We start from the raw sequence: 27,840 nt of genomic DNA, 5'->3' as shown, positions 1-27,840 counted from the left end.
AAACAAATTACCTTGCTTGATAATTGTTACTGGGATTATCTTCCTTGGAACATAGTCTGGCTGAAAAAAGAAAAAGAAAGTGAGCTTTTTAGTTAGTGTTCATTAAAAATAAATAAATAAATAAATAAATAAGATAAATGGAAGCATCTGTCTTTTGTCTTCAATAAAGACACCCATGACACCAGTTTTAAAATTACTGGAAAGCTCTATAGTATATACATCTGCCTCTAATTTTCCTACCTCATCAGGTTTTTCTCAAAAAAAAAGAAAGGTTTGACAGAAAATGTTTCTTCAGAAGTCCCATTAGTTTAATTTACTCAGAAACTGTAAAGAAAATAAATCCTCTTGCTTGAATATCAGTTTATTTTCCCTTTGTTTGAGGTATATTTTTATATCTTTTAAAAACAGTTAAGTGAAGCTATGCATTTTACAATCCAATTGATATCCAGTTGTTGCTGCTGCTGCTGCTATTATTGATGACACACACACCATCTACCTCACATTCCTGACATGAAGCATTTACTGCCCAAGAAGGCGGAGCTGAAACTGAGATGTAGACATCTCTGAAGCCTCTTAGCCATTCTGCAGGTATTTGGGTTCAAAGTACTTTGGGACTGTAAGGGTACATTCCCAGTGACAATGTCTCTTCTCTACTGTCCCAAACTACTTTCGAAGTGCCACAGGCAATTCCGATGCTATAGATTGGTGTAATCTAAGGACTGTGTAGTGTTAATGTTAATTTTTAGGTCAAGAGTAATGTTAAGGATAATGTTAATTGTCAACTCAATAATTGTTAGGTCAAGAATAAGACAACAGGATAAAACAGAAAAGGTGAAGAAAATATGGGTAGCTATACATACATACACACATATACACATATATAAGAGAGTGAAAGAGAAAGAATGACATTGACTTTTAAAAACAATATAACCCATATGCACAAGAGATATCAGATTTATTGGTAATCCAGCATGTACTTGAAGGAGATATTTAACACAGAGATATTATGACTCTTAGCAAAAGGACTTTCCAAGATGGCAACATTTTAATGAATTGCATGTTCATAATAAAAAAAGGCCATAATATGAAGCGTATTGATATAAAGAGCTATATTCTTTGTATATTAAGGTTATAATGGTTAAAACCTACATAAAAATAAAATTTTACTACTAAAATTTTACTAATTTTCAAAAGTAGTAGATGTATCTATGATCCAGTCCCCTAAATTCATATATAAGATTAAATAAGTAAAATAATGCTGTTCAGAGATGAGGTGTTGGGAAGTAATTGGGTCATTCATGAGTTGCTTTAGTGTTCTGATGAGAAAGAACTCAAGAGCAACCTCCATCCTTCAGCCATGTAAGGACATAGCAAAAAGACAGTCAACTAAAAACTAGGAAGCAAGCTCTCAACAAATTCCAAATTTGCCAATGCCTTGATCTTGGACTGCCCATTATCCATATGTTTAGAAAAGTATGTTTGTTTTTTAGCCTAGCTTTTCTCAACCAGGGTGACATGGCCCTGGTGGGTAGCCAGATAGTCCAAGTGAGCTACAGGTAAAATCACATAAATGGGGGAGCTTAGCACGAGACTAGGGGGTCAACTAGTAGAATATAATGGGGGTGGGGGAGAGTCACTGGAAAGAAACAAAGTCAGAGTGGTCACAGTTGAACAAAGGTTGATAAATCTATTTTAGGTGACTTAATGATGTTTCCGTTATAGAAACATTAATGGATAAATAAACCCAATAATGTCTTCTTTAGAAATCTCACCCAATCATGTCTTTTTTAGCAATCTATCCCAAGGAGTTAATCAAAGTTACAGACAATTTTTGATGTATATAACCATAATGTGAAACAGCCTCAAGATACGAGAGCAGAGGTTTCTATCATATATAGTCCAGACTATTTATATATCATAAAGTGAACAAATATGTAATTATAACAAATCTGCAGTATCACAAATATGTAAAAATACCAGAAGAAAATAATGTATAACAGTAGTTATCACTTTAAACATGAATTTCATGTAGATATCTTTCTACACTGTCCAAATCCCTTAATAAGGAAAATTTGTTTTAACAAAGACGCTAATCAAATTTAATTCAATGTACTCATAGCTCTTGTACTATCGATAAACAGGAATGAAAAATCGGTAAATAGAGGAAACCATAGATTCAGAGTGATTTTCTTCAGACAAAGGGAAAATTATGGAAATAGAAGCAGAAATGTCATTGACATAAAATATAATCTTCCATAGGAAAGAAAGAAAGTTCTCAACTTTGATGCCAGGCTGGCTGTGAGATCCGTTTCTGCTTTATTGGAAGAAAATTTGATTTGAGTATGTGCGCACAGGATCCTAACCAGAGAAACACAGTCGGGCATATATTGTGGCCTCACATGCCCTTCTTATTCTACTCTTCCTTCAAAAGGACTGTCAGCACACAGCCCCTGTCATTTCTGAGAATTATAAATGGCTGCAGTGACAGTCTCCAATCACATGGGGGATGCTTGCCAGGGTAGCCATGTTATCTTTCCAGGTATTAATAACTGTTTTTGACTAGAGCTGTTACTCTTACTGGCTACGACGCTCAAGAGGTTTGAATAGGTTGTCTTTTGTTTGCCCTGTGAGTCCTATCATTTAGTGAACACTTTGCAGAACAGAAAGTTTCCAGCTCTTTCGTACAACAGCAGAAATGCCACATGCTGTGCTGATTGCCTTCAAATTCCACTATCTGAAGTTTTTGTTTTTCCCTTGCTTGTAATTAATTTTAGTAAATAAACATTTTTTTTTGACAAGGACAAATGGAAACTCTTCTGCTCTTCACATGAATGAAACAAAGTTTCTCTGAATTCTTACTAGGGTAGGGCCAACGTTCCAGTAAGATAATGACCCAACTATATGTACACCATGTGCTTCCAAAAAATAAGGAAATTGTTTTGCTGCAGAATCCAATTATTAATGGACCTATAATTGCTCTTTTGCCTCCTTGGCAGTTCAAAGTTACTACCTCTCTGTAGGTAGGCTTTGAAAGGACTTCAGAAAAGCTTCAAACATCTATGACAAAATTTTCCAGTAAGATTAAATTCTAAAATTGCAATCTAGATTTTTGAAATTCCCAATAAGAAATCCACACTGTCATTCTGTCAAAACTTTCAAAGTTCCTTCCCAGTGAAAAATACATACTGAATCCTGCCTTCTTGACCTCTTATATAAAACGTGGGCAACCATGTGCTATTGGGACTCATTGAAAAATGGAAATACTGTAATAATATCCAAGTTAATAGTATTTCACCAATTACAAACCATTTTTTAAACTTTTCTTTTATTAGATCTTCGGGCACTGTGATTTACATAGTTATTCTTAGCAGAGTTCAAGCCCAATTTTAATCATTTGATGCACTATGTGGTTTTTAAAGGCTCTACTTTTCTGACTTTTGTAAACATGTATCAAAGTGTACTGGAGTCTCTGTAGTTGGTGTGGGACGCGGAGAATCAAGGTCAAAGTCCCACCAGCTGCTACACACTCTGGTATGACTCAGAATACTTCTGCCAGCCACCAAACCGCCAGCTTGCTTTCCAAAACCATTTCTAGCTGACTCTCATTTCTCATCAACTTGCTGGTTTCCATGGCTGCTGCAAACCTCCATCCCGGTTTCCTTCCCCAGTTTGTATATTTACCTTTACAAATTAATTTTTAAACACAGGGTATACCAAGAAGGAAATATATTTCTTTCCTGCCCTATAATTTTACCCCTGAGTTTGAGATATCTTGTCCCTTAAGAACCCAAGATGTACTATGCTTTGCGCAGGGTGGCTGGCTAATGGATATTCCTTTACCATATTTCTGTGGTAATTGTGGCTGAGTATGCAGCCAGTGAGATTTAGTGGTGAGAAAACATTGAAGGGGTTAAAATCATGTTCCTGAGGACAAATTCAACCCAGTAAGAGAAAGGCTGCACTTCCTTACAGATAACCACAGCAGTAGTAGCTGAGAGGATGGGGGTTATTTAAGTCACTCTTTTGATACTATTTTGAAAACCAGCTTTAATAAAAGTATTGGTAACATCAGGATGCTATTCTTTCAGATTATTCTTCATATTTTTATTCATTTGGCAATTATTTTTTTGTGATACCAGAGTACTTATTTTATATCTAGCTTTCTTTTTAGTACCCAAGGAAGAGAGGTTATCCATTTGGGGAGTGGAGTAAGCATTACTTGTTTTGTTTGGGGACCACATTCAGTGATGCTCAGGGCTTACTCCTGGCTTGCACCTAGGAATCACTCCTGGTGGTGCTCTGGAGATGGAATGCTGGAGGTCAAACTGCACAAGTGGGGCTGGGGTGATAGCACAGCAGGTAGGGCATATGCCTTGCATGAGGCCGACCCGGATTCGATTCCCAGCATCCCATATGGTCCCCAGAGCACTGCCAGGAGTGATTAGTGAGTGCAGAGCCAGAAGTAACCCTTGAGCATCTCTGGGTGTGACCCAAAAAGGAAAAAAAAAACCCAAACTGCACAAGTATACGGCGGCCTACCAATGAAACATACACTTAGGACATTAATATATGATTGTAGCACTGTCGACTCGTTGCTCATCCATTTACTCGAGCGGACACCAGTAATGTCTCCATTGTGAGACTTCTTGTTACAGTTTTGCTGGCAGCGTGCAAGGCAAGCACCCTACCTGCTCTACTATCTTTCCGGCCCTAGTAAACTTTAGTCTAAATCATTGTTTCCCACAGTAGGTGATATTGCCACCCAGGGACGCTGCAATGCTGGTGGGGGGAAGGAGGAGTCTTGGGTAAAATTGGGAGTTTCTTTCTGTTTGTTTACTTATAGGAGGTTGATTTCCAGGGAGTGTTGAGTAATTGTTTTTTCTGAAAAGAGGATAGGAAGCCAAACAAGCTCCACTATCTCTGCTCTAATTCAAATTTCCATGGCTAAAGGGCCAAACCACATGAGAAGAACTTGGGCATTTTACATTCTGGTTTTAATTCATTTTTAGGATGTTCTAATGAAAGTTATGAAACATCCTGATTCAACCTAACATCTGGATTAAAATGAATCTAAAATCCTACTTGTGAAAGTCTGTGTTTCTGATCAACTAGGATGGACTCAGACATGTGTCTTTGAGAATCACAGTGACCTAGATATGAAATTTTCAAGTTTCAACTTAGGATAAAAAATTGCAAAGAATGGAAGGACAACAGTTTTATTCATTGTACACAGCTTAAGGTGCTAGTCAGAACTATAGACATTTATTCCTAATCACTTATCTGCTAGCTAGAAAAATGAAAACACTTTTTCTTTTATCATATGCAAGATTTTGAAAAGTTTACTGGGTTTTTCATGGGCTATTTGAAGGGTAAAATCAGATGTTATAATTTAGGGAAGCATTTATGTATTAATTTAATAACATAATATATATTTCAAACTAGTGATAAATGCCATAGATTTCAAAATGCTTAGTGAATTAGTTTTATAGCTAAGCTTATTTTTAAATAAAGATATAATGTTTTATATGCTATTTTTATATAATAAACTCTAATAGTAAAGTTTACCTTTATGAGTTGTTCTAGATTCTCAAATGGAGAAAATAGCATTATTATGATAAAAATGAATTTTTGTTTCTTAATTACATAGCTCTCAAGTGATATACATTGTATAGAGATAATTATAATATATGCATCACAATTTTTGCTCATGTATATGATATTTCACTGATATTTTTTCTAGATGTACTTGTAGGGTGATACTAAATATATTTATTTATTTATTTATTTATTTGCTTTTTGGGTCATACCCGGCAATGCTCAGGGGTTACTCCTGACTTTGCACTCACTAATCACGCCTGGCGGTGCTTGGGGGACCATATGGGATGCTGGGAATTGAATCCGGCTCAGAAACGTGCAAGGCAAATGCCCTACCTGCTGTGCTATCGCTCTAGCCCTGATACTAAATATATTTCATATCTGGTAAAACAAAGGTACTCACTAATAAAAAAAATCCCTGTGACATTTCCCTGGCACAAGTATACTGGGGCCTTCCAATAAAACATACGCTTAATTACATTAAATACATAAAATACACTTAACATACATTAATATATGACTATGCTACACACACTATAGCACTGTTGTCTGGTTGTTCATGGATTTGCTCGAGCAGGCACCAGTAATGTCTCCGTTGTGAGACTTTTGTTACTGTTTTGGGCATATCAAATACGCCACGGGTAGCTTGCCAGGCTCTGCCTTGCAGGTGGGATACTCTCGGTAGCTTGCTGAACTCTCCGAGAGGGACAAAGGGATCAAACCCAGATTGGCCGCATACAAGGCAAACACCCTACCTGCTGTGCTATTGCTCCAGCCCAATATATGACTACGGTATAAAATATACATAGATATTTAGGATAAGGCTGTGCTTAGCATTCAAATTTGAAGTCTAAATAAAATTTAATATAAAACAATAATTTAAAATTCAAATTGTTTTACCCATTTAGAAGGTGTTAAGGAGTTTCTCCTGCATGTAAGATTTAGTGCTAAACACGTATATGTGAATCAAGATACTTTTCAATTAATCTTGTTTAAAACCCTAAAAGTAAAATGTCCAGAATTTTGCATCTTTTAAAATAAGCCTTTTAATGACCAGTTTCAATGTTGGGTCAGTATTTGGATTGATGCAGACTTTATTTTGGTTAAGATGCGACTCTTAATTTTCCAGAACCAATTCTAAGTGACCATGTAAGAGGATCCAAACTGAGCCTGAGAAATAGTAGAAGAGAGAAGGCGTATGCTTGCTGCCACCACATATAATCCTGAGTACTGCAAATGTCATTCCTGAGTACAAAGCCTGGAATATCCCCTGAATTCTTCAAGGTGTGACTCCCCCATCTCTCTCTCTCACACACACACACACACATACACACACATACACACAATCTATCAATCAATTGGTTCCTTTGCAATCTTTCTGTATCGCAGAGCTAAGAGGTTAGATGTCAGCTCACGAAACCCTTTGCTGCTGTCCGGAAACAATGAAGAAAGTCTCACAGAGAAACCATAAAATTCATTTTTGATTAATTTGTTGTCCTTTGGAAATAAACGGGAGTTTCAACTCTCAGTTCATTGAGCTGGCTGAAGTTGGGGGCATACTCCACCTCACAGCTTGAAGCGATAAAGCATCTGGATCTGTGTCAAAGATGCACAAACTTTCTTCCTGACTTTTGTCACGGTCATTTATGATGCAAAGTGAAATTAAATTCCCTGGGAATGAAATACCAGTCATCTCCTAGACTTGCTGAGTAACCTACCTTAGATGAAACATTATAATGGAGGAAACATTCTAATGGAGTTTATTAAATCCTAATAAACCATAGGATTATTAGCCTGTGGTTTTTAAAAGAAGAAATGAAAGAAACAGCATCACTGAATCCTATGTAAAATGAAACATAATAGCCAATGGGTAGAATATCCTTGAAGGATTTCAGATAACCTTCAAGGGTAACCATTCAAGACTGAGGATTGTTCTAGAAGATAATGAAAGAACAACTCTTAACCTGTAAGTAAGACAGATTTACCTTTCCCACACAGTATGGCCTGATTTGAAAGAGAAAGCTAAAGGGAACATAGGACTGATATAGTTCAATATCTGGTACTCAAAATGTCTCATTGGACTGGAGTGATAGCACAACAGATGGGGCATTTGCCTTGCATGTGGCCCACCCAGGTTTTCCTTCCTCCCTCTCAGAGAGCCTGGCAAGCTACCAAGAGTATCCCGCCCGCACGGCAGAGTCTGGCAAGCTACCCGTGGGCATATTCGATATGCCAAAAAGGTAACAGCAAGTCTCACAATGGAGACATTACTGTTGCCCACTCGAGCAAATCCAGGAACAATGGGATGACAGTCACAGTGACAGTGACAGAAAAATAATAATCTCATTATCACTTGATAGCAATTTCTAAATATTTATACTTTTCTGCCAATTAACAGAAACAATTGCTTTCTCTAGTTTAATTATCAGATCACTCAATTTAATTCAAATCTATCTTTTGTCACCACAACAAATCTTGTGGGTCTTTTCAAATTTCAAAGAGGTATATGTATTTTTTTTCTTCATGGTGTCATCTAAGCGAGAGTGTGCTCTGTTGACTATTTAACTGGACCTAAAATTAGACCTTCCATATTATCATATACACATAAAGTAAATTTGCAAACATGAATAGAGTGTGTGTGTATCCATGAAACTGTTGGATGTTTCTCTGGTAGGATATCTCTTATGTATAGTGATCAAAGACATTATCAAATCCCTCCTTTCATCAATGTATTTTATCTACCTGTTTCGTGACATAATGTTTTCACTTTATATAAGGCATGTTATTTAAAATGCAAGAATCTCTGTAAAGTTATAACAAAGTTTAATATTTCAAATAGGTTGTTAACTGACAATACTTTCTGAGAATAGATTTTGAGATGTGGATATTCTGAAAAGAGGAAAACAGATTGACTTTCTGGGTGTCTAGATGAGGGAAAATGTCAGACATAGAAGATATATTATATATATATATATATATATATATATATATATATATATATACTGACTAGAGCTCTGTTTCTTTAAAAACAAAACAACAACAAAAATACCATTTGGTCTGGGAGGTAGCCCGATGGGTTCGGTGCACATTTTGCATATAGAAGTACCGGGTTCTATCCTGACACACTGTGGTGCCCTGAGACCCCTGAGAGCAACACCTGCATACTGCTCAGGAAGTAGCCTCAGAGCACCATCAGGTTCAGTCCAAAGATGAATAAAAACAAAAATTAACAATGAAAGCACACCAATTGCTTTGATGTTCTGGAAAAGATTGACTCTTTTGAGTAGGAAGTGATGAAAAGTGGAGGAAAATTTGACTCTACTTCTGTAACTAGAGCATGTACTAATTTATTCTCAAAACATAATTATAAGTACCCCTAGGGCAGAATAAACATAGCTTCAACATTCTTAGCTATATTGAATATTAAAGCTTTAAAAAAATTCTAAGTCATCTGGTTTTCCATCACTGTGTTTTGAAAGAAAGAAATTAACTTGTAAAACATTAAGGTCTTTACCCAAAGCTATTAAGTTTCCTTAGTTTCAAAGCCTTAGAGTAGGAGCTAGTTCCCACTTCTAAAAAGCACAATGTAGAATAATTTTTATAGAGTATTCCTAAAAATAACTGTTACATACCATTATGTTTACTTGGTCAGAAGTACTTTGGATTTTCCCATTTACTTTTTTACCTGGAAAAAAAATAAAAACAAGGATGATGTGACATTATTTTTATTATTTTTCTTCCTAAATCAGTTCTTCCTAAATCAGTTCTAAGTAGCAATTAAGTAGATAACAACTGCTTCTTTTAAAAATATTTCAAACATTCATACTAATTGCTTGCATAAAGTAAACATAGAAAGAAAACCTAGGAGTCTATGAAATGTTTATGCCCCACTTCATCTTGACCCAACATTTCATTTCTGAACATTAAACACTGAACACACTATTGATTTATAGTTTTTGACAAATTGGCATTTGTAGATCAGGGATTGATTTATAATACCACAATCATCAATGACATATTGTGTATTACTTCACTTGTTAAATAAAATACTTTTATTTTACTACTTTTATTACTTTATTACTTCATTTGTTAAAATACTTTAAAGTCTCAATATTCAATAAATTCTGCCCATATTTGTATTTTCCCAATTGTGTATTCACTCATATAACTATTTACATAGTTTAAAAAATAATGATTAGAGAAAAATTACCAAAAGTTTTCTAAAATCATTCTAGTTACTTACTTCCAACAATAGTCTTGTGATTGAAAATCTTACTCCAAATTCCACCTTCTACATTATCTTTTACTCCAAATTCATAAACTGTATTGGGCTTTAGGTTATCCACAATTGTTTCAGTGGCTGGACACAGTTGAAAAACCCATTTCTTTTCCTTATCCTTTTCTCGATAGCGAATTGTGTAAAATCTGTTGAATAAAGATTTAAAATCAAGGACATTCAGATGTTATTTCAAGTTTCTTAGCTAATCACAGAATCCAATCTACTTCAAATATTATATTTAATATTTTCTTATTTATATTTTATAAAAATTTAGATAACATGAATAACAACTTGATGCCTGTTTTTAATTTTTACTTGTCAGCCAGAGAAGCATGCAATAACTCAGTTATGGTCTGACATAATTTCTGACCACTTAGTTCTATTATTTACTACTGCAAAATGAAAGTTCGAAAACACTAGGTGATTTTATTTGGTAACTATTCAGAACAAAATAAGTAATTTCATAAATTCTCAATATCCTAGTTTCAGAATGATTGTTAGATTATTAATGGCTTTTTTTTACTCCACATAAGGTACGTTAGAGATACTTATGTCAAAATCAAATCTGAAATGGAAAGATGCTACAAACGTTTAGCACGATGTTGGGGAATATTTTCCTCATTTGTCCATCTATGCAACAGTTTTGCCCACTGAAAAAGAAGCAGGTGGAACTATGTAATCTTGGGGTATTTTCTATTCTTAAAAATTCTAGCTCTGGAGGCCGGAGCAATAGCACAGTGGGTAGGGCGTTTGCCTTGCACGCGGCCGACCCGGGTTCGATCCCCGGCATCCCATATGGTCCCCAAAGCACTGCCAGGAGCAATTCCTGAGTGCAAAGCCAGGAGTAACCCTTGAGCATCGGTAGGTGTGACTCAAAAAGCAAAAAAAAAAAAAAAATTCTAGCTCTGTATCAGATATTTGATTACAATAAATTATATGAGACAGAAGTAGATACTCCATAAACAAAATTTAAATTTACAATTTACTTGGTCATGATGTGACAAGGTAAGAAAACCAAAGAAAATCAAAATCAATTTAGTCCTTTTACCAAGGTCTACCTTGATGGCTCTAGTTGGCTGTTGTTGGGAGAATATAATATATATATTTGCAATATCATTTTTATTTTTATGTAATTAAATACTACTGCATTTTAAAAACATCTATTTCATGGATTTTTATGTTCTTCATTTCTGTGGATTCCTGCTTGGTCAAGGATCTTCTCTACCTCACCAAGAACAGATACTAATGACTACTGATACCAATTCTGCCCTCACTTCCTTGCTCTCAAATTTCCTCTCCCCTTTTCTCTCTGTCCTCGTACCTCTTTGATTTAGGGTACCCTTCTCAAAAACGGGCTGGCTATTTTATTCCATGTTCTTACTCCACCTCCATCAACCATTTCTGGATTCTCTAATCACTTTTCTTTGAGGCTTTTTAAAACCGTTTTTGGAGTCTAGGTTATTTTAACATTATTCATTCTTTTACTTTATTTTTATTTTTTTGTGTTTTGGGTCACACCAAGTGATGCACAGGGGTTATTCCTGGCTCTACACTCAGGAATCACTCCTGGCGATGCTCAGGGGACTATATGCAATGCTAGAAATCGAACCTGGATCAGCTGCATTCAAAACAAACACCCTACCTGCTGTACTATCGCTCCAGCCCCACATTATTCATTCTTAAAAACAAAAGCAAACCAATACTTTTTTTAAAATTCTATTTTTAATTCAAAGTTCACTAAGCAAATATTTTTTGTATTTTTTTCACTACTCATAATGCTCAAATCTTTTGCATATGGTATCTCACTTGTTAATCTTGTGAAAACTTATATTTAAATCCAAAAACTTAATCCTTGACATCAATAATAACTACCTTAAAATATACGCATCTTTTCTAAGTTTGTTCCTACTTCTGTTGAAATCCTCTTATGTCTAAGCAGTTTTTAAGACCAGGTATATCTGCATGATATCTCTTGCACTTATCTCTTTTCTCTATTCCTAATACTTACAGGATCAGTTTAGATTTGTATTATTTTATAGGCTGCAATAATTTTCAAACTGATCAACCATTTCAAAATCTTATCTTTACCCATCACTGCTGGTTGACTTAAGTTCAAGGAGGAAAAAAACAACATTCTCATAATTTATAGTGTTACCTAAGATATAATAACTTGCCTAAAGCAGTAATTATAGCATAAAGTAAATTATATTTTTTAAAATGTAGTGGCAACCAGTACTATTTTCTTAATGTTCACTGTATGTCAGGCACTGTATTAGTCATTTATAGGTTGCCTTACTTAATTCTAACAACCCATGGGACCTCATTATTATTCCCATTTACATATGGGAAAACCAAGACAAAGTCTTAAGAGACCAGGTTCCAAAGACAAGAGTAATCCTGAGCACAGCAGGATGTGGCCCCAAAACCATTTTTAAAAAGAAAAAAACAGAAATCTGCCCAAGATCAGTTATCTAGTAGAAAAGAATTTTGAACATAAGGTTGTAATACTAGAAGACTAGAACATTCACTCTGGACTCATGATGGTAGATGTCTTGGAGGAGGTTCAAGGAATGAATAGGTTGACGAAGATTTTTATTTTAAAAAACAACATTAAATTTCTGCTAAGGCATTGTGATATACAAAGTTGTTTATAATAGTTTTAGGCATACTATGTTTGAACTCTGATCACACCACCGGTGTCATCTTCCTTCTACCAATGTCCCCAGGTTCTCTCCTGCCTCCAAGTCTGCTTCTTTTACAAGCATGTTTTAAAAGTTAGTTATTCATGCTTGAAGTGTTGTTGGCTCTATGGTTTAGATAAATATGTAATTTTGCCTCTATATCACTGATGTGCATGAGGCTCCTGATACTCTTTTTTTTAAACTCCTGTCTGCTTCTTCTCCTCTTCTTGATTTTATTTTTTTCTATCCTTTACATTCTTATAATCTAGGTTAAATATAACCTAGTTAGCCTCTTTGATTTCCTTGTCCACAGATAAATGAGGTAAACCTGTATTTGTAATTCTCCTTCTGAATTTCTTGACATGATATCCTCCAGCTCTATCCAAGTTGTAGTAAATTTCATGATTTCATCCTTCTTAGTAGCTGCATAGTATTTTATTGTGTATACACCACAACTGTTATCCACTCATCTGAATATCTAAATTGATTCCATATCCTAGCGAATGTGATTAAGTGACAAAATGATTAATGGTGTGCATATGTCCTTTTGAGTAAATGTTTTTGTGTCTTGGGGGGCAGATACCAAGAAGTGGAATTGCTGGGTTGTATGGCAACTCTATTTTTACTCTTCCAAGAAACATCCATACTGTTTTCTATAGGGGTTAAACCAGAAATATGTCACCAGCAGTGGATGAGAGTTCTTTTTTCTTTACATCTCTGAAATTACATATTGTTTCCAGTTTGTTTGATGTTTAACATCCTCACTGGTGAGAGATAAAATTTCATTGTTGTCTTAATTTGTATTTCCTTGGTAATAAGTAAAGCTAAACACATTTTTATGTGCCTATTTGTGATCTGTCTTTTTAAAAGACGTGTCTGTTCATTTTGTCTCCCCATTTTTCGCTAGGGTTTTGGGATTTTTTGTTGTTTGTTGTTCTTTGTGAATGATCTATGTATCTTGAATATTAACATTTAGTCTGATGTGTTGAGTATGAATATTTTCTCCTATTCAGTTGAGTGTCTTTTTTAAGTTTTATCCCACATTTCTTTTGCTATGCAAAACCTTTGTAATTTGATGTAGCACTGTTTGTTTATTTTTGTTTCTCTTACCTCTATGGCTAGATTACTTGTAAGGTTTTTTTTTTAAGGTTTGATTTTGACATTCCACTTGCTTATTCATTCACATATTTCTTGAGACTTACTATTGTAAAACATAAAGATAGATTCTGTGTGAGATAAAATAAAAAGGAACCCCTGGAGCCAGTGAGATAGAATGGAAGGTAAGATGCTTGCCTTGCATGCAACAGACCCAAATTCGATCTCTAGCAACCCATATGGTCCCCAGATTTCTACCAAGAGCAGCCCCTAAATGCAGAGTCAGGAGTAAGCCCTAAACACTCCTAGGTATGGCTCCAGCCCCCTACCCCCTCAATGTAACCCTATGCTTAATTTCACAAATGACTTTGTGGTACAATGAGGAATTAGCAGGTGCAAATGTGACTATAGCTGCCCAGAGGTAGCATAAAACACAATGGTGCTAAGGAGTGCTTGGGAACAGCACAGCAATCAGCCAACCAAATTTGGAGATGGACGTGCTGCATTTTGCAGCCTGTTGGAGCCAGAACATTCTATGTAAGTTCAGCAAAAGCAAACTGGTACATATTTAAAGTTCATTTTAGAAGCATGGTTCGTATTTCTTCTTGGAGATACTCTATGATGTGTTTTATAGGAAGTACAAAGATTTCTTAGCAGGTGAAAATGTTGAAAGGGGCTTTCCTTCCAAAACACAACAACACTAGTCCAAAAGTATTTGCACACTTATGTTCATTACTGCATTTAGTACAATATACGAGATATGGAAAAAATCCAAATGCCCAACTACAGATGGATCAAGAAGTTGTGGTATCTATCTATCCACAATGTAATGCCATACGGCTATAAGAAAGAACAAAATCATGCCATTTGTAGCAACGTGAATGGAACTAGAGGATATCATATTGAGTGAAGTCAATCACAAGGAAATTGATAGACATAGAGTCATCTCTTTCATATATAGATCACAAAGATACACAGCAAGGTAGCAACAAAGGTCGAAAGACAAAACAACAGGAGAACTGATCCGCACAGTTGAGTTGGGGAGGTTGGGAGGGAGAGGTATCTGGTTTCTTGGAACAATAGATGGATCTTAAAACTCTGGCAGAAGGATGGGCAAAGCAGCACTGCCACTATAAGATGATTTCAAAACTATTTAAAACTATGATACCTTGGTGAAAAAAAGTTATGAAAAGATTTCTCTTAGTAGTGAGAAAAATAGGAACATAGTTTGAGGTTAAAGTGCTGACCATCATTACTCATGCTTTTCATGAAAATATTCCATGGACAACTAAAAACACTTTGGAAACTTTGGAACTGGGTCAAGGTCAGAGGTTAAGCCCTGGAAGTCATTTACATCATTGCCATTTTACCATTATCTAGAAAATTAGTAAAAGCAATTCCTGGAAGCTCGTAGGGATGCAGAATATCACTCTTTTCCTCTGGCCTATGGAATCAGAGTCTGCATTTTAACAAGGTTTTCCACATGATTCATAGGCATGTTGAAGTTTGAAAAGCACTGTTCTACATGCTGGTGGCAGTTAAAAACCTGGCACAGATGAGGAGGAGGGTATGAAGAAGAGCAACCCGAGGACAGAGTTCCCTTTCTTATTTGGGAGATAGGGTAAGCAAAGAAGAGACAGAAGTTAGGAGAAAAATCTAAATGTTGAAGAAAGAGCGGATGGACGGCCAACAAGTGCACAGAGAGGTCAGAAGGACTAGACTTGAGAAAAGTTCACTAGAGCTAATTCATTCATGATTATGAAGAGAAAAAGGCAAGAACAAAGACTTATAAGCATATAGGAAGGGAGAGGGTCAGATCATAAACTGCCTTAAGTCAGGAATGTACTCTTTGGGAAGAAGTGAAGAGGGATAACGATAAATTTGGTGTGAATAAAGACTGAACAGAAAATACTTTCCTTAGTATTTCAGAAGGCAAATGAATTAAGGTAGGAAAAAAACTTGGCAATGTAGCCAAGATGCTATTCCCAAGATCTTGTACAGGGTAAGAAGTGCCTGAATTGGAATATTGGCATAGAAATAGGGATATAGAAAATAAGGGTCCGGGTATGTGTTCTTCTTAAAGATAAAATATACATATAACTAGTTATGAAAAATGGATAAAATGTCATTAGGGTGAATGGAAGATTTATGGTATTTGAAAAAGCAATGGAGTGAGGTGATATATAAAGAAAAAGTTTAGGACCAGAGAGATAGTACAGCAGGTAAGGCACCTTGCACGTAGCCAGTTGGCCTCAACCCTGGGCACATCATATGGTCCCCTGAGCCCAACAGGAGTGATATCTGAGCACAGAGTCAGGAGTAAACTCTGAGCACCACCAGGCTTTGACCCAAAAGCCTCCTCCCCAACTCCAAGAACTCCATCAAAAGAGGGGAAGTGATGAGCAAACACCTCCACAAAAAAGACACGGGAATGACTAGTAAGCATAAACAAAAGTGTTCATCATCCTATTATTAAGAAAATGCAGATAGAAACAACAATGAGATATTATCTCACTTAAGAGAAATGGCATATGTCAAATAAACTGGAAATAACAGTGCTTGAGGGGGATGTGGTGAGAAAGAATGTTCAGTCACTGTTGGTGGAAATGTCTTCTAGCTCAGTGTCTGTGGAAGGCAAACTTCTTCAAAGAGAACAGAACTCTCGTATGACCCAAGGATCCCACATCTTGGTACATGCCCCAAACATAAAAGCATTAGCTAGAAAAGATACATGCATTTCTGGTGAGAGCCACCCCCTAAGACTTCCACCCAGAGGTATGAACTTTGCAATATTGTGGCTCATAGGCGATCATGGGAAAGGGGCGTTACCGGCACGCCCTTGGCCCAGATAAGATCCAGAGCTGCTGCTTGAGAAACAGACCCTCTGCTCCTAAAGACTATGATCCAATAGGTCTTCCAACCCATTTTGGCACCCAGAGCTGCTTCTTACAGAAATGCATCTAGACTGTGAACTGAACTAAAATATCAGAAATTCAAAACCGCGCAGCTGCTGTCACGGCTGCGTGAGCTCATAGAATCTTCATTGTCAGCAATGAAAAGAAATTATTAAATGATGCCTTTTCAGCAGGCCTGATTGTTGGGGGAAAATTCCAAACAATAAGAGTGAGTTCTCTATTGAAATATTGAATTATTCAAAGTGTAGAGATATTAAAATGAAGATCATTAGCTACTTAGGTGGGGGCTGGGTGGGAGGGGGGTATATTGGGGTTCTTGGTGGTGGAACATGTGCACTGGTGAAGGCACAGGGTTTCAATCATTATATGCCAGAGACTTAAACCTGAAAGCTTTGTATTTTTTTTACAGTGATTCAATATAATAAAATAAATTTTTTTAAAAAAGAAAAGATACATGCATTTCTATGTTCATTGAAGTGCTCAGTTGAATATCCAGTATATAGAAATACCCCAGGTTAGTAGACAAAGAAACTGGATATATACACACAATGGACAACTATTCAACTGCAGTAAATGATTAAAGCATGTTGTTCACAATTGGAGGATATTGTACTGTCAGAGAGAGAACAAATACTGGATGATCTCACTCATCTGTGAAATATAGCGAAATAAGAAAAAATACAGGACTGAACAATGACAAACACTTGACCTTTGATTACATAACTTATTAACAAACAGTAGGGGAGGGAAGAGATCACACTTGTGTAAAGTAGGAAATTGGTGAGGATCATGGTAGTGATTTGGTACAGTAATTTTGTATATTGGCAGTATAAATTCTAACAATATTGTAACAACTTAAATAAAAATTTTAAAAATTGAGGGTATGAAAAATAACATCAAGAGCCTGTTCTGGACCAGTCACAAAGAAGGGTTCTTGTTCTACATTAAAAGCAAATAATTACAGCATAGAAGTTTAAAAAAATGACTTCTAAACAAATCATAAAGTTTTATTTAATACATTGGCAAAGGAGTGTGAATTAAAGCAAGCTTGAATGTTTTAACAAGTTGGAAACATGGGAGGGAAAAAATAAGCTATTAATGTTGAAATAAATTTTAGTTAAAAACATGTTTTACTATTCATCCAGGCCAATTTGGAAAGCTTTTTTTTAACCTCAATTATATTAAAGACAAATGTGTACATTCTTTCACTGAAAAGACACTCATAATAAAAATTACAGATTGGGCTTCTCCATTCTCCAGTGTAAACTCAGGAAATAACTTTAAAATGCAAAAGACTTATATAAACCCAATACAAACTAGAACAGAAATGTGTACCACAAAAGTATTTGATAAAGTTAAAGATACTTCATTAATATTTCCAGACTTAAATAAAAAGCAAAACATAAACAAGGATGTATCACTTGCAACTACCACAAGAGAACTTTTTGAAAGATTGAAGGTAAAGAAACATTTCCACCCAAAATTATTTATATTTGCAGGGCATAAGTAAATCTACATAAATTCACATAAAATAAGTTTTAAAATCATAGACTTAATAGAGGTGTCAAATATTCAGTTTATCAGATTGAAACAATACATTTAATATTGTCATTGTAAATCAAGGATATTTGTATTGTAATATTTTTTTCTGAATGATATGTCTGAAGGCAGACTTAAAGTATGTTAACTTTTCAAATTAAAAAAACTAATTATCCACTAGAGCATTTATTGCTTATTTTAACTCACTCAATCTAATTATAAGAATACAAATGTATCATTACATGAGGTTATAGTTCTCCAAATCTGCTTTCAATTATACCAATTTAGAGTTCTGGCAGAGTTATTTGGGTGCTTATTTGGGTGTACACTATTTCCAGAGCTTTTAAATAAGAACTACTATTTTTTTCCCCTCAAGCAGCACGAAGAATTTAAATGTCAGCGTTTTATTAACTGTACTAGCTAGGGAAGAGGAGGCATGGATGGATCAATGTACTTCACAAAGTTTTCAAATACTTCTTTTTAGTCATTACTTAACTCTTCCAGTTTGTTTTGTTTTGTTTTTGTTTCTGGGTGGTTTTTGTATTGTGTGGCTGTTTTTTGTGGTGTTGAGGAATGTGCATAGGACCTCACCCATACAATGCATGCTTCTACTGTTCAGAGATACATCCAAAGTCCTTAACTCTTACTTTGAAATCGTATCCTAACAGTTCCTTATTTTTCTAAGAAAATCATCTGATTCTTGCAATCACTCAGATATGAAAGTTTGCAGTCATTTTGAAATATGATAAATCTTTCAAAACCCTGTTCTAGTTGGAATGATTGATTTTGAGCACTGTAATTTGACGGGCATGGACTCATTTGGTGAGAAAAGCAGTGCCAAGATTTATTAACGAGACACTGGGGTGGCCAGTCATGGTCTGGGGAAATGGGGTCTTCAAGACAATTTCACTGGTGAAAATTCCAGTTCCACTAGTTCAAAATCTCTATCTTCTCTGTGCTGATTATCCCCTTATGAAATTACCATCGCAACATCTATTAGAATTAGGCAGCATACAAATTTGTTTTCATTTAGGAGTTAGTAGGGCTAAGTGAAATCAAAGGAAAGGTTGGAGGGTGGGGGAGCAAGTTAAATTTGCAAATTACAGAAATTTCATAGGATTATTGAGAAAGTTGAATACCTATTAAAATCAGCTAAATTTTGCTACAAGTATAAATTTCCTCCTTTTCTTATTTTATCTATTCTCTTTTTTCTGTGGCAGGTGTCTACACACTGAAAGTGTTTTTCTTGCAATTTTAGTTTATTTAGGTCTCATTAATAGCTTCCCGTAAGTAATTGGCTAAAGTGTTTATTAATGTTTAGCTCTAGTTGTTGCAACAGGAACATTGGCCTGCTTATACCTAACCTAGATGTACAAGTGTAGCAAAAGATTTAAATGATAATTACATTAATTCAAAGACCTCACTTGCAGATTGCAAGGAACCTATCTTGAAATTTGAGTTGCCATGTACCATTCACATAGGACTTGGAGAGAGGATTCCAAGATAACTATTGCCAAACTTGACCTCTTATTCTAGGCCATGCAATTAAATTACATTTTGTGCAGAAGGTATTTGAGATCTTCTTTGAGGAGAGTAGTGTATGGTGTGGCATTTTCCCTTTTATTTATCCAAATTGGAAGCTTTCGGAGAACTACTTAGTTTGACATGTGAGTTGTGCTCCTATTTGAGCACATAAATAGACTGGTGTTCAACTTAGCCTGACAGCACGAGTTGGTTGAAGCTGCCCAATGGGAATGACCCTCAGAATTTGATGGGTCAAGGATCAGATAGATCCTACAAAGGTCATTGAGATTGATTTGTTTTGAAAAGACCAAGAAGCCGAACTTTTTGAACATAAAAGTGACCCGAGTTTAGCAGGGAAGTTTCTCCATTAGGAACTAACTGCAGGTAGGAGAATCAATATTTGGGTTTCTCACTATCTAGGTAGGTTTCCATCATTTCTCCCATTACCACATAACTAATCACATCAGATTTCAGCCATATAAATCCTTTAAGTTTGTAGTGGTTTCCTCTAAAACCCCCTCTTTCTGCTATTTCGGACTAGATAGGTCTTATAACTAATAAATTATAAATAATGGGGATTGGGGTGGTAGCACAGCAGGTAGGGCATTTGCCTTGCACAAGGCCGACCCAGGTTTGATTCCTTCGTCCCTCTTGGAGAGCCTGGCAAGCTACCGAGAGCATCCTGTCCACATGGCAGAGCCTGGTAAGCTACCCATGGCGTATTCGATATGCCAAAAACAGTAACAACAAGTCTCACAATGGAGATATTACTGGTGCCTGCTCGAGCAAATAGATGAACAATGGCATGACAGTGCTACAGTGCTTTTTCTTAATTAAGAAATTAAAACATGGGGGGAGCTGGAGCAATAGCACAGTGGGTAGAGTGTTTGCCTTGCACGCGGGAGACCCAGGATCGATTCCCAGCATTCCATATGGTCTCTGAGCATTGCCAGGAGTAATTCCTGAGTGCAGAGCCAGGAGTAACCCTTGTGCATTGCCGGATGTGACCCAAAAAAAGGAAAAAAAATTAAAACATGGAAAAAAATAAGCAAGTCATATATATATATATATTTTTTTCTCATTATTGGTACCCTGGATTAATCCACTAAAATTTCCTCCTTTTCTTATGTTATCTATTCTCTTTTTGTTAATTAAGAAATTAAAACATGGAAAAACAAAAAAATAATGAAGTCATATGTATGTATTTTCTCATTACTAGTACCTTGAACTAATCCACTAAAAACTGAAATCATCACCAAAAAACCATGTTTTTCAAGAATCTATTTTTCCAAACAAAATAAGTTATAAGCTTAGTGGTGAATAAAACAGAATATTTTGGATTCTTTGAGACATTTAAGAATTATTTTTCAAAAATTTGGGTTTGGGCAGTATCTCCCAAATGCCCTTTTCCAAGAATTTCTCCTTCAGATTATGGGCAAGTGAAGGAAATTAGATTTTTTTCCTCTAGTCTAGATTTCATAATCAAAGTCATATGAAAGATACTTTTGTGGACTTCAAACATTTCAAAAGTTTTTATTTCAATTTATAGATACACTACAAAAATACATATGTCACTCAAAAGTATATTAGAAATGCTAGTTTCTTTAATATAAGATAAATGCATATTAAATTTGGAATGTTACTTGAAAAGAAATTATCCAGAATATCTTAAATTAATAATATTGACAATGTGAAAAGTAAATAAGGATGTGGAGCAACCAGAACGCTCATATAATATGGGAAAATAAATGAAACTTAGACTGAAAATTAGGGTTGGGCATACATCCTCCTGAGAGCCACAAATTCTGCTATAGGTATCTTTCTATCAGAAAGAAAAAGGTATGTCTTATAAATATCAAGATAACAACATTCACATCATAAAGACACAAAAGGATAAGAGAAAGGGGAAGAACTACTTCTGAAGAAATTTTAGCCAAGAACTTTGCCCCAACTGAGGAAGAGACTGACACCTAGACACAGAAAGTTCAGAGTTTAAAGAAAATAAACCAAACAGATACCCACTAATATACATTATAGCTTTAATTAAAATTACAAAGTCAAAGATAAAGGGAGACTTCGAAAGGCAGTAAGAAGCAAAGATTCACATATAAGGAACATCATAAGACTATCAATAAATTTCTTAACAAAAACTCTGGCCTGTAGATTAGAAGGAAATGGCATAAAATGCATAAAATGCTTAATGGAAAAGATATTCAACTAATACAACTCTACGCAGCTAGGTTATCATTACACAATTTAAGGAGGAATCAGGGCTTTTCAGGACATAGGTATAGAAACTGATTTTTACTAAATGTGCCCTTGAAATAAATGTTGGAGGACATCTATAAAAGATGAAGTCATGAAATTCGGATGGACATAGAAAGTATCATGCTGGATGAAATGAGTCAGAAGAGGAACAGACATTGAATGATTGCACTTATTTATGGGATATAAAAAACATATTATGAAACTAATACCTAAGGACAGTAGAAACAAGGGCCAGGAGGTTTGGTCCATGGTTGGAAGCCTGCCTCAAGTACTGGAAAAGGCAGTTGGGTTAGAGAAGGGATCACTATGACAAAGATAGCTGGAAATGATCACTTTGGATAAGAACTTTGTGCTGGAAGTAGGTAAAAGAACAAACATGATAACCTCTCAGTTCCTATATTGCAAAGCATAATGCTCAAAAGGAGGGTGGGAAAGGAGAGAGGGAGAGAGGGGGGGAGAGAGGAAGGGAGGGATGGAGTGGGAGTAGGCAAGCAAATATATAGTTATAAAAACAAGATTGGTGGTTACTTCCTGAAAAAGATACTTTCCAGTGTGACAAAAATATTTCAATATTTTAGGGAAGATTTTGAGCCAATAGTCATAGTCCGGTCCACACACAGCAATTAGAGAACACCAAACACGAGTGGCACGTTCGAGAGAGAACTGCCCCAAGTGCCCTCGGACAACACAACAACAACACACATCATTGCGTCTCCCCCTCCCGAGAGCGCCGACCTTGTGATTTTTTTACACTACTGAAAGTGACCTCCAACATCTCTGAGTGTGGCCCTAAACAAACAAAAATCCTTTAAAATAAAATTTGTGCTTGGTTGAAACCTAAAATTTCCCAATATAAAGTCTTGAATTTTAAAGCTAGTGTAATAAATATGAATGATAAGTAAATATCAAAGGAAATATTACTTTATGATGAATTAAAACCAATGAGCTAGCACTTAGCATAGGGTTGCATAGTATTAAAAATTGTGCCAAATATTTGTACTGACTGGATAACCGGCAATAATTTTAAAATATACTTAAATTTTTCTTTTTTGTTTTCCCAGAGATAAAGATTTCATTCAATTCTATGTCAGTCTCTCCACTCGTAATATTTCTCCAGTTTTCTAAGACTGTAATTTACATCAGAATCAGTTGAATACCATGTGGAAATACAGACTGCTGGGAGCCACCTCAAATAAGAACTTGGATGCTCCTGATGTTTAAACATTCTTCTAACACATGCACAGAAACAATAAAATAAGCATTAATGAAGAATAAAATCTTTTATTATGGAGTGAATTACCTGTCATTGGGACAGTGACTCGGCAATGTCCAGTCGTGGTGTGGGTTGATGAGGAAGCCCCAGGACAGGAACACTGAGCTTGGAGTCAGAGTGCCAACCACCAGCTGCAGAGGTTTGCGAGTGCGTGATTTACCTGTGGAGGCAGCAACATAGGGTGAGCTTTGGTACCATCTGAGAGCTTTTGATTATTTGTATAAAACGTATAACAGCGCTTATCATAAAAGCATAAATTCCTTTTTCTAAAGTGCACACATATTGCCAATGCTTTATCCAGGAATTTTTAAGTATGAAACTTATAAGAAATACCCTTTTGAAATTAAGCTTATATTTTGATGTGTGCATCATGTTTTTGTGGATCAGCCCAGAATATCGAAGCCTTGGCTAATACCAGTAAAACACACACGCATGCACACACACACACAATTTGTATACATCTGTACATACTCTTGCTTCATTCCCTTTACAAACTGAATTAAAAATCATAATTATTTTTCCATGAAACTGTTAAATAGGTGAAATAAAACCCAAGAAACAAAAATAAAGCTTACTCTCTGGGTTGTAGTTAACATTAGTGTGTGTGCATGTGTGTGTAAGTGTGTGTATGTGTGTGTGTGTGTGAGAGAGAGAGAGAGAGAGAGAGAGACAGAGAGACAGAGAGACAGAGAAAGACAGAGAGGGAATTATTGTACCTGGAAGTTTAATATCTTTGGTTATACCATTTCAATAATCACTTTTGTAGTGAGAAGCTAAATAGAAAATGTGTACAAGTTTGTATTAATGCTTGAAGACTAGAAATATAGAAAGTGCTATTGTGCTTCTGTGAGCTATTAGATAAAGCTAAGGTGATGCTGAAGGAACGCTGTAGATTCTTTTAAACTATATGGGGGTTAACATTTGCTTTTTAAAAAAATAATTGAAACTGTAGGAATCAGGAACAGTACAGTAGGAGGAAAGATATTCAACTATGGAAGACAACACTGGCTTATTAAATATTTTATTAAGTATTTATTAAAAATAAATTCATTTTTATTAAAAAATAGCACTGTAGCACTGTCACACTATTGTCCTGTTGCTCATCAATTTGCTCGAGCGGGCACCAGTAACGTCTCCATTGTGAGACTTGTTGCTACTGTTTTTGGGATATCGAATATGCCACAGGTAGCTTGCCAAATAAATATTAAAAAAATCCAACGAGATATAGTAAAACTACAGAGAGATAATATAAAAACTTATAATACTCTGAGGACCAAACAGTGTTGGGACCAAACTCTGGGCCTTGCTCGCTCTATGCATGTGCTCTACTACTTGAACTATCTCCCTGAGCCCTTTCATTGATTTTACAACAATGGAATATATGTCTGGGACAATATTTTATATAAACCAGATTTCTCCTTTAATCATCACAGTATAATAGTAAATACTCTGCTTTATTTATCATTCTATCTTATTTCTGTTGTCTGTTTGTATGGCCAAGACATACCTAATTTTATGCTCCAAGTGCTTTTGCTCTTCAGGAACAGATTGTTAAAAAAGTAATGATGGTTATCTATTTCATTCGCATTTTATATATGAATATAATATATACATATGTTGAAAACAATGCTTCATCCAATACATTACAGGTACATATTGCACTCTTAAAATGTAATTGTTCCAGTTACATGGGTTTTAACATATTTAAAAATTAATAATGACGCACATTGCCTTGTACTAATTTTTTCTTCACTTTCCAAGTATACCAATTTTTTGGATATGCATTCCTAACCTATGTATTCTTAAATTTTTATTCTTAGCTTTATTTTCTGAAATAGTTCAATAAAGGTGCCAATTTTTCAATTTGGTCTAACCAGTAAGAAAGAATAAATGTAACTAACAACAACAACAAAATAACATAAAACATATGAGCTTCGCTCTTCCATTGGATGCCCTCTTTTTGTGTTAATAGTCTGTGAATCTAATATTTGCTACAGGAAGAACTTGTGTTAATGTAAACCGGAACCAAAGAGCAAAATAACCTGTGCCATTTATACTGTGGGCAAGAGAGTGAGTACATCTTGCATGGAGCTTCTGATCCAAATAACCTTGAGAATTGAGCCATTTATGTTGCTTCTGTAAGACTTAAGTAATTGTTCCAGTGGAAAAAACCTCAGTCCAAAAGTAGTTGTGTCAAATCGCTTCACATAACGGGAGGCTATTTCAAGGGTTATTTGACTTTATTTCAAAGGATTACTTTGTTGTTGAAAACATTATGCTTCAGAGTATATTTTTCAAGATTCAACCATGATAGTAGCTGTAATTTAAATAGTTGCTTATTGCTACTTACTATTTACAGCCAAATTCAAAAAGTGATCCTGTTAAGACTTTTCCATATCCTTGGTTCACCTTTCACTATAATGTGAAGCAATAATCTCATTTTATTACTGAAAATAAGACTCAAAAAACTTTAAGCTTTCCAAAGTCACAATGAGAAAAAAGACTCAAATCTAAGTTCTCTATTCTCTTTCCATACTATGATTAATTTTGCTCATGATGTGTCCCTTTAAGATAAAAGACATTTTTCTTCTCGCAACAGGATCTCAAATCTTTACAAAACCATCAAATAAATATTTCACTAAGATATGATCCTTATAGGGCTGGAGCGATAGCACAGTGGGTAGGGTGTTTACCTTGCATTCAGACAACCCAGGTTCGATTCCTCCGCCCCTCTTGGAGAGTCCAGCAAGCTACTGAGTATCTTGCATGGCAGAGCCTGGCAAGCTACCCATGGCGTATTCGATATGCCAAAAACAGTAACAACAAGTCTTACAATGAAGACGTTACTGGTGCCCGCTCTAGCAAATGGATGAGCAACCGGATGACAGTGATACAGTGATACAGTGATGATTCTTATATGAAAATAATTAGTTAAAATGTATCTGGTGCATACAAATATAAAACTAATTAAAGGATATCAGCTAGTGTAAAAAATTAAAAGTCACTTGTGTGCGAAAGGGGGTGATGTGATGTGTGTTGTTCGAAGGCTCTCAGGGCAGCGCTCTCTCCCTTTCTCTTGCCGCTTGTGTTCGGTGCTCTTGAACCGCTGTGTATGGACCAGATCAGGATGGCTCCTCCTTGTGCTCTGCTTCTGTGTGTGTCACTGTGCTCTCTTCTATCTATTTCTCTATCTCTGTCTCTATCTCTGTAGGCTCTCCTCTGGTCTCTCTATCTCTGTCTCTATCTCTGTAGTCTCTCCTCTGGTCTCTTCCGACCTCTCTCTCTGGAGTCCTTCTGCTTCAGTTTTGGTGCCCCACTTGCTCTCACTTCTCACTCTCTTTGTGCTGTTTCTTTCCCCTGCTCTGGCTCCAATGATTCTCTTTCGCTCTGTCCTCTGCTTCTGTGTCTTCTCTCCTCTATGTCTTCTGTCTTCCTCTCATATTTCTTCTCGTGTCTTTTCTCGTCTTTCTGTGTCTTCTTCCTGCTTCTGTTTCTTCTCTCTCTCTCTGCTTCTCTTACAGTCTTAGTTTATATAACAATCATAGGGTGGTGACACAAAGGTGGGTTGAACATTAACAAATCAACAAAGAGGGGTAAGACCTCTCTTCCAGGAGATTAACAAAATCTCTTCTAAGGAGATTACTCCAGAATTTAGGAGATCCATTTAAGAGCGGGATCCCATCCAGGGTGTGTCACTTTCTTCTTTCCTCAGCTAGTAATCCACTTAAATAGTTATAGTAAATTTACTTCTAATATTTCTAGCCATGTCATTCTGTATGAGCACAGTAAGAGATATATCAAACTTATAGTTTGTTTCTTTCTGAGGACGTCTCACGATAGATTCCAGACCATAGTCCTCAGGCCAGGTTAGTCTTCCTAACTCCACCAGGGTCCTGATCTCGTCATTACTTTTGGATCATGACAGCATTTGTCTATGACCATGCTCTCAACTTACAGTTGAGTATTGTGGCGCTTTGGCCTGGCCCATTTCGATGCCAGAGTAGCGCACAGCTTGCCCTGGGTCCATTCCATCCCTTGTCGGGACCCTGATTTTGGGGTGCTAGGAACTAAGGGCAACTGAGTCAAGAAGGCAGATGCCCAGGAGTAAATATTATTGGAGTCAATCAGCTCCCAGGTTACAAAGCATATTATTAACTGTCTTCCTGTGTCCATACAGAAAGGATATTGCTTTAAGGTAAGCTAAGTTCCCTGAAGCAAAGCTAAAAGGACAAACCCAATGTTATCCTATGAACTAGTTATTTTTATTACTCTTAAATGTAGCTTACAAAAATAAAAAATTATATATACTGGCATATCCAAAAACAGTATATGGATATGCCAAATACAGTAACAATAAGTCTCTCAATGAGGGACGTTACTGGTGCCCGCTCAAACAAATCCATGAGCAACGAGATGACAGTGACTATATATACTGAGAGAAAAAGTGAAACATGAACTAGTCGCAACAAAGTGAAAAAAATTCCTATGGCCAGTATAACAGAAGCCTTTAAATTAAATAATTGCTACTGTATCACTGTATCACTGTCCTCCTGTTGTTCATCGATTTGCTCAAGCAGGCGCTAGTAACATCTCCATTCATTCTGAGGATGTCTGTCGCATGCTAGTGTAGCCCAGTGGCATACTTTGGCCTCTTTCAGGATCAGGGGAATG

General features: G+C 35.9%; 1 protein-coding gene across 1 annotated transcript in view; it reads right to left on the bottom strand.

Annotated features, from left to right (window-relative positions):
- ABI3BP (ABI family member 3 binding protein) overlaps window positions 1-27,840 on the bottom strand; it is a 235,619-nt gene that overhangs the window by 118,687 nt on the left and 89,092 nt on the right. The window contains exons 4-7 of the mRNA XM_055127020.1: window positions 23,197-23,329; window positions 9,839-10,020; window positions 9,228-9,280; window positions 12-60 (exon numbers count right to left, since the gene is read on the bottom strand). Of these exons, the coding sequence (XP_054982995.1) occupies window positions 12-60; window positions 9,228-9,280; window positions 9,839-10,020; window positions 23,197-23,329 (417 nt within the window). The remainder of the gene's footprint in view (window positions 1-11; window positions 61-9,227; window positions 9,281-9,838; window positions 10,021-23,196; window positions 23,330-27,840) is intronic.

The sequence above is a fragment of the Sorex araneus genome, chromosome 2, assembly GCF_027595985.1.
Source record: "Sorex araneus isolate mSorAra2 chromosome 2, mSorAra2.pri, whole genome shotgun sequence".
Taxonomy (NCBI): domain Eukaryota; kingdom Metazoa; phylum Chordata; class Mammalia; order Eulipotyphla; family Soricidae; genus Sorex; species Sorex araneus.
This window is presented reverse-complemented; position numbering and strand designations above follow the sequence as displayed.